Consider the following 8,684-nt stretch of genomic DNA (forward strand, 5'->3'; position numbering starts at 1 on the left):
AAAAACAAACCTATACATCGTCGTCAAGCAAATTTCCTATCATCACAAACTCCTACCAAACCCTCAACATTCATTCATAACTTACAAATATTGTCAGAGCAAGTAAAATTTTTCGAGCTCATCATTTTGTGCCTCATAAAGTCCAACTAAAAATGTGACAGACCCAAATAATCTTCATGTGTACATGGTTGTTCAATGTTCCGAGTGAACAGTCTAAAAATAATTTAAAAAGTTTGTGACCTAAAGTTCCTTTAGCCACAAAATACAAATTGTGTTAAAATGTGTCTGCTTTTTATATCATGTCAAACATGAGATATTTCCTGTTTCTGCAGATTTCTCACAATCCTAACAGCAGTTTTGCTTCATCACAAGAGATGGTATTTTGGAGGCTTCATGGTTGTTGTTTTTTATAAAGAAACCTCTAGTTCAATTGAATATTTCTGTTATATATAATAAACATTTCAGAAAAACAGTATGTGGTTCAGAATCAATTACATAGCAGAAAAACTAAATTGTACACAGCTGAATAAATAAAGTTTTACTGCTTTTATAATTTTTTGTTGAAAAACTTTTTTCACTGGAAACTCTGACACTTTCTAAGTGTTTAAACTGACAACTCAGAGAGCCAAGCAGTCAAATCTCATCTGAATGTATAATTATGGATAATTTCTCTCTTGCAAATTATCCATAAGAATTCCATACAATGTAAAAAACTGTTTGTGCTTCTGTGGCACCTAAACTGCTGCAGTATGTTGAGGTGACAAATCATCATCAGTGTTGCTGATCTCCTGATTCTTAGACGTCACACAGCAACACAATGAGCTCAAAACCCTGTCAACCGCACTTTTCCTCAGAAAAATACACATAGCTGAGTCTGCAAGAGGACTAAGAAAAATACCAATTGTAACCCCAGTAAAGACAGGAAAATTTTCATAGGGTTTTTCCACCAGAAAATATATCATGTTGGGGATGAAAAGTAGAACATATATGAGCAACACCGCAACCAGAATTGAAACAATTCGACGTTTTTCCTCAGCAGAGACACTCCGAACTTCAGACAGAGCTTTAATGGTCCCAACCAGGCAGAAGATGAACAAGAGAAGAGGTGGGAGGAGACCAGCATTCTGAATGATTTTTACAATATGAAATTCCAAAAGCAAATACATGTCAATGTTATTAAGAAAAGAAAAGATCCAGACTGCGACACAGACCAACACAGATGTCTTGATGTTTCTTCTAAATCTGTACCACAGCGGCTTGGCAATGACCAGATACCTGAAACAAAAGATACCTGCTGTCAGACATTACTGATGTAATAATGTCAGAAAGAAACATGTAAGTAAATAATATGCATGTAAACAGTCATTTACCTTTCCAGGGAGATACACATCATGAATCCAATACTGGCTGAAATGCTAACATCTAAGGCAATAATATAGAAAACATGAGGTTCGGGTGAAATCATAGGAATTCTGCTGCAGTACTGCATGATATCAGAAATCAGAAGGTTGAAGATGTAAACTGGAGCAACATGATTTTCCTTCACCTGCAGGGAAACAAAATGAAAAGTGAACAAAAGCTGAAAATTTAATCTCAAAATTTAAGATGATTCTGCTTCCACGATTGTGCTTCTGTGGCACCTAAACTGCTGCAGTATGTTGAGGTGACATATCATCAGTGCTGCTGATCTCCTGATTCTTAGACGTTACACAGAAACAATGAGGTCAAAAGCCTCATTTTGTTGGGCTTGTGTTGATCAAAACTTTTGATTTCATTTTGATCAACCCTAACCCTTAGATCCAGGTTCAGAGAAAACCAATATTATTAAAAAGAAACTGCATACCACAACGAACATACAGTTAACATACAGTTAACAAGAACTCACCTTTGATAAAACAGCAAACATGGCCACCAGAGTCAGAGGAAGTCCGGCACAAAGGGTGATCAAATTTCCCCAGTGCAAGATTTGCAAAGATACTTTGTCCTCTTCATAAGAACTGTTATTGGTTCTGTTAGATGCATCACTGTAGCTGAAGATGTTCTGATTGAGGGAATCTGCCATTCTTCAATATCAAACCTGCAAAATAATGAATAATGGAGACTTGATTTTTCTCTTAGCTTAGTTCATAAACGTAATATTAAATTTATATTTAAGGGGAAATCCTAAGAAAACCTCTTTCATAAGGAATCTGTTTTAATACAAAAATAAAGCACATATGTTAAAAATAAACATTGTAATTTTTGAAAGCAATGAGTGGAAAATTATCCAAATGTAAAGTGTGTCCTCAGTTTCTACCTTATTCTACTGGCATGCAGGTAAATGTTATTTCTAATGTGAGTTTCATGAAATTAAACACATGGGACATAATATTAAGCAGCATGTTAAATTTAATGTGCTTTTCTTTCATTTCTGTACATTAAAATAAAAATAATATTTACCTTTCAAAGTTTAAATGTCTTGAAATGATTCCTGTTTTCAGCCAGTTATCCTTCTCATCTCAACGGTCTGCAGCCTGAGCGATCTGTAGATTTACTTATGTCAGTGTCTGACCAATCACATCTGACTTCTCTAGTAAAGGAAATGGGCGCAGAGATGATGTCATAAGTCTATTTTCTTTAGAAACAGGAAGACAACGTCTTCTAAGATCACATTTATTTTAAAACTCAGTTCTCGCGAACCAACTTGTGTAAAATTTTATTCAGTTAATTTTTCTAGCACCAATTAACAAGAAATATCCTCTCTATGTTCTTTGCAAAAAAAAGTTCACAATCACTTCAATCACCTGTTTTACCTGTTAAACTTAAATGCAACAGATTAAATCCTTCATGTTTTGGACTCTGCTGTCATCTCTAACTTTAGAAAAGGAAAGCTGCAGTCATGGAAACATTTCACATTAACTTAGATACACATGTATGTAACAGGGACAAGCATGGAGGTGCTGGGTGCAGGATGTTTGTTGCTTCATCACCATGTTGGTTCTTCCATCTTCCTTTATGTGCTGTTAGCTGGTGGCTGTGACTCAAGATGTGTTTGGTCAACTGTGGGCCACAGAGAGACTGGAGCTGCTAGCATAAAAACAAAGGATAAAAGTGGAGCTGGGATGTTGGGAAGGGGTCTGTATCCACGTCAACATCAAATTATGTTTAATAAATAAGACAGCTGCAGCCTGACATGCATAAAAAGGAGAACAGTGACAGCACCATGACATCATAAACTGTGAAATTTCACGCAACCATTATGTCCAGTTTGACTTGATAAAAAAAAAAAGACCACAGCTCACATAATTACAGCACTGCAGAAATCTGGATCAAGAGAAACACAGCAGAAGTGAACTGTCATACATGCAGGTATTATCGGGAGCTATGTGGCAAATATTTGTTCTTTATGGGCAAATCAAATCTAGCTAGCAAGTGGAACTCATCATGAGAAGACGGCAGAAATGGACGGTACATGGAGTTCTGAAAAAAAATAACTAATAAAATACAGAACCAGGTTAGGCGCTTCGCAAAGCTTCTGTTCCCATGATGCATTGCGTCAGGAAAGCCATATGTTAAAAATCTAAACAAAAGATCCCTCTCCCTTTCTTTGGTGCGTTTACCCATTTTGTTAAGATTTCTTTCCAGTTTACGGCCACTCTGTGTTTCAGGTCTTAAATCATCAGACATCCTCACCCGGAAGGTGAGGATGATCGGTGCCCAGTTTGTGTCCAAATTAATTCATTATTACATTACTACAATAGCATTGTATCATATTCTATGAAAGCTACATACTGCAACATGAGACTGCAGATTGGTCATTTTATAGCCACTGGGTTAACGTGTTATGAAATATGAAGTATTAAAAACTCAAGAAGCTCATGAATGAATAAAGATCCAGATTGTTCACAAATGTATATAAAAAAATCACTTTGAAATTATTTATACATTATTTTAAGTCAAGTTTAGTTTTATAGACCCATTCAATAAGTTAGAATATTATTGAAAAGCTCATTGACTTCAGTAACTTTATCACTTTGTGTAACACATTGTTGCTTAAATGTACACAGATGGATAATAACCTCTGATTATGAGGATTTTCTGATAATTGATAATGTTAGAATATTACATCAGGCCATGTCAAAATCCTTAGAGGCATTTTTCTCTGGTTGTAGGTTAGAAAATAAGATAAAGTCCTTAAATTTTGAAATAATCCATTGAGGATTGAAATTGTCACAGTTACCACAAAACTCGGTTTATTTAATAGCTTTTAAAAGAGTAAAAACTATCAAAGGAAAAAAAAATGTGGATGAGAAACCAAGAGAAGCTTTTTCACTGTCAGCCAATCTTTCCAACATTTTCACAGAGTAACAGATGAAAAGACTTTAAACTATTCAGATTCTGGGACAGATTAAAGGTCAAAATGTATCCCACATGTAACCTCCACAACCTGACATTTAAAACCATTACAGTGTAGCAGATTTACAGCTGTAAGAAATTAAAATGAAATGCTCAGGTCTGACTTCAAGAAGCAGCAAAAGGTAAAGAATGAATCTGTTACAAAATATAATGGCTGTAAAAGGAGCTACAATCATCAACATACTTCTAAACTAAATATAAAAATCAAGATTACTTCACCTCAGCACACCATAACATGCTTTCAGGTTTGTGGTGCATGAATACTGCTTCCCTGTGTTTGGTTCTGGTTCTGGTGATACAGAGCAGAACCAGAACCAGGAGACCTGAGGGGTCTGGAAGTTTGATACAACAGCAGCAGATCTTTAATGTATTGTGGTGCTAAACCGTTCAGTGATTTATAAACTAACAGTGTTTTAAAGTCTGTTCTCTGAGCTACAGGGAGCCAGAGTAGGGACGTTAGAACTGCTGTGATGTGCTCCATCTTCCTGGTTTTAGTCAGAGCGCCAGCAGCAGCTCCTGGATCAGCTGCAGCTGAAGGACTTATTTGTTAGGCCGACCTGTGAAGACGCTGCTGCAGAAATCAATGCAACGGTAAACACATGGATGGGTTTCTCTAGATCTTGCTGAGACTTTAGTCATTACATGTATTTTCATGCCAAGAAACATTTTCTAGCTCATAATACTTTCTCCCATGAATTCCAATAATAAAAAAAATATGGCAGACTAAAATAAGCTTCATGAAGTACATGGTTGTGTATGATTTTCAGATGGTGAATAGTCCAAAAATTGCACTAAAAAGGCTTGGATAGAAAATGTTGCTGTCGTCACAAACAACTGATTATATTAAGTCATTTCCTGTTTCTGCTCAGTTCTGAGAAACTAAACAGAAGTTTTTGTTGACCACAGGTAGAGATGGGGGTTTTTTTTCCATTGAAAAAGATTCTTCACCCTAGTAACTCTGTAGATAATGAAAACTAATAGTATATCAACATTAATATATATATATGAACAAAAAAAATAGAATTGTTGGCAGAATTCAAATGCAACAACTTTAAATCATCCCACCTGGGAGTAATGTTTTTTTTTTTTTATTTCCCTTTGTCTATTGATTTAAAGAACTCTCTGATTAATTAATTAATTACTGATTACTGATAATTATTTAATTACTGATTAATTACTCTCTGATTCTAGTCTGATTAAATATTTTTCTACAAATTGAATATTTCAAAAAAATTCCACTGATTTTACACGTCTACTTTGTTTCATGTGGATATACTGTATGTGGTTCAGAAATAATACAATTAATCCACAGCTAAAACTAGTCGCACCATTTTCAGCATTTTTGATAAACTTTTTGAAATAAAAACTGTTTATGCAACACCTTCTGTTGTACCCGATTAAATTTGATGTTTATTGAAAAAAATGTCAGATACAGAAGTTATGAATCTGAGAATCAAGCAGCTTGTCATCTCTTCAGTTGTTTTAATTTTCAAAGGAAATTAAAGGATAATGAAAAAAATCAAAATAGATCATTCAAATGTAATATTTTTTGCAAGTAATCCATAAGAATACTTTAAGTTGTGACGATATTTATCCACCTAAACAGCTGTAGTTTGCAGAGCAGACATGTTGTCATCATCAGTGCTGCTGAACTTCTGATTTTCAGACATTTTACAGGAACACAGTGAAGCCAAAATCTTATAAACTTCTTCAGAAAAATATACAACACTGAGTCTGCAAGAGGACTTAGACATTGACAGACTGCAGCCACAGCTTCAAAAATGACATTTTCTTTCACTTCCTCAAAAACTAAAAATACAAACAGGCAGAAAAAGTAGAATATATGTAAGCAAAACCACAACCAGGACTGAAAAGATTCAACGTTTTTCCTCAGCAGAGACACTGCGAGTTTCAGACAGAACCTTAAAGGTCCCAACCAGGCAGAAGATGAACAAGGGAAGAGGGAGGAGGAGAAACACACCCAGTATGGTTCCACTGGTATTTAGCTCAAGGGGAAGATAAACGCTCAAGATGAAAATCACAGAAAGGATCCAGACTGCAACGCAGACCAACTGTTACGCCCCCAAGGTCTAGGGCTTTAGAGGCAGCAACATAAAATGTGTCCAGGGAAACAAGTGGAATGTAAAAAATAATTACAACAAAGGATTTCACAAAACCAAATCACAATACAATTTTAACCCAATTAATGCAAAACAAAAGGGATGAACAAACTCAAGAATGTGAAGTGCAAATTAAAGTTACAAAATGTTCAAACAAACTCAAAACAACCCAAAATGGGAAGAGAGAAAAAAGAAAAACACACACACAAAGGGAGCACCAAGCCTCCCAAACACAACTGCTGGATGGAGAAAACTGACTACTCCAAAGCCAAAACAGTTTAGCAGGGCGTGCAAGCTTCCTACAAGCTGGCCCACTGGAGGAATGAATTCAGGAGCCTTTAATCCGGTCCAGGTGGGCCTCATCAGTGACTGATTGGCTTGCAATCCCTCTGCTGGTCCAACAGGATCACTGCTCTCTTGCAGCCTTCAGGCAACCAATCAGGAAGGTGTTCTCTCCAGCTGAACCTGCATGACAAAAGAAACCTGCACAGCCTCTAGAGGCCAGCGGCCGTAACACCAACACAGATGTCTAAGTAACATCAGAGGAATTCTGCTGCAGAACTGGATGAGATCCGAGATCAGAAGGTTGAGGATGTAAACTGGAGCAACATGATCTTTTCTCACCTGCAGGGGAACAAAAAGAAAAGGAAATAAAGACAGAACCCACATTTATGTAGTTAGTAGATTTTAGTACCACAAACATAACATGAGCTGCTTCTGTCCTGCTGTATTCCTGGCATGTGTTTTAATTAGCTTGATGACAGAGAATGTCCACTCAGCAGGACAGAGGAAAATTCATGACCAGAGCTGGAGATCAGTTTCTCCAAATGTTCTGAAAAGCACCACAGCCTAGAAGAGTGGTGGTGGTTAGGGTGGTTGTTCTGCAAAAGCTCTGCTGTTGAGTTGCTAAATGATTGCAGCTTGAACCACAGAACCACCAGAGGCTATTTTCACATTTGTGTCTGACACCAACCAATGGAAACCTGAGCCTCTGTTCTGGCACAAATGTATTTTCTGAAACTAAACTCAACTTCCTGTCACAAAACTCACCACACTGATGCCCTTTAAGAACGATAAGCTGTTTTGGTGCAGAAAACTGTGTGAAACTGACTTTCAGATGTATATTGTGTCCATTGTGGGCTGGTGCTGTTAATTATCTCATCCACTTATTCCTGAAATCAGCAAAACTCAAGATTTACCAACTGGAGAACAAAGCAGGAAGACATCTGTGGACAAGTAAACATTCATGTGTTGGAGAAAATTTATAAATTCGGTAAATAACGACACTAATGCAAAGTTGGCATTTTAATGGACTTTTAATGCATCTTTTATAGCAACTTTGCATTAAAGCTGAAGATTATTTTGAAGTGAACAACTTACGTAGCAGTGACTGGTTGTTCAACTCTAAAAGATGTAAATCCACACAACAGCTTCTCTGGATCCTACAGATGCTCCTGGTTTTCCAGATGCACATGTGAAAGAAAGCATTTTTAATTTTGCCTAAAATATCCCAGCATTTTTGAGACCATGAGGAATGTACATGGTTTTACTAACATCTAACATTTAAGAAGTCTGAGATATATGTAATTCTAACGTTTCTAGGGGTGTAGCAATAGCAAACAGCAATACACATGTAAAAAGTTTTTTTCAGAAAAACTGAAACTGCACCTCTGCTGTACAGGAACGGTTAAATGCTACAGTAAGACTCTTGACAACATGCTGTAGAAATAAAAATTGAATTGTGCAGCACAAAGAATTTGTTCTCATTGTATCATCTGAGCTATGCTTGGGCTGTAATTTTATTGAAATAGATTATTTACTGTGGCAAAAAAAAATGTGTCACAGTCAATCTCTTGACTGACAATAGATTATTGACTATTGTAACAGTAAATAGTCAATGACTGTGACGCTTCGATGGAGATTTCTGCAGAGTGTTTGCTCTCCAACATCTAAGTCCAGAAATAGATGCCTTCTCTGACACTGGGTCTCATTTAAAAAGTACTCAGTTTGTTAAAACAACCCTGTTTGTCAAGCAAGAGTATTGATCTTGCTACCGAGGAAGAGTATGCTCCAGCACTAATGTGACTCAAGGTAATGGCTACCTAGTTTTCTGAAAACAGAAAATTAAACACATACCAGTGACCTGTGGTCAGGGGAGGCACCTGTCAT

The 8,684-nt window shown here is 36.5% G+C and overlaps 1 protein-coding gene and 1 pseudogene across 1 annotated transcript; both read right to left on the reverse strand.

Moving 5' to 3' along the window:
• Positions 1 to 408: 408 nt before the first annotated feature.
• On the reverse strand, positions 409 to 2,064 carry LOC107838154 (ovarian cancer G-protein coupled receptor 1-like). The gene is made up of 3 exons (XM_016679625.1): positions 1,886 to 2,064; positions 1,371 to 1,546; positions 409 to 1,275 (listed from the first exon to the last, which is right to left on the reverse strand). Exons 1-3 carry the CDS (start codon positions 2,060 to 2,062, stop codon positions 735 to 737), a joined length of 894 nt encoding a protein of 297 aa, XP_016535111.1. The 5' UTR covers positions 2,063 to 2,064; the 3' UTR covers positions 409 to 734.
• A 3,929-nt stretch (positions 2,065 to 5,993) lies between these two features.
• Positions 5,994 to 8,684, reverse strand: LOC107838141 (uncharacterized; annotated as a pseudogene).

This window comes from Poecilia formosa, unplaced genomic scaffold (genome assembly GCF_000485575.1).
Source record: "Poecilia formosa unplaced genomic scaffold, Poecilia_formosa-5.1.2 Scaffold216, whole genome shotgun sequence".
NCBI lineage: Eukaryota > Metazoa > Chordata > Actinopteri > Cyprinodontiformes > Poeciliidae > Poecilia > Poecilia formosa.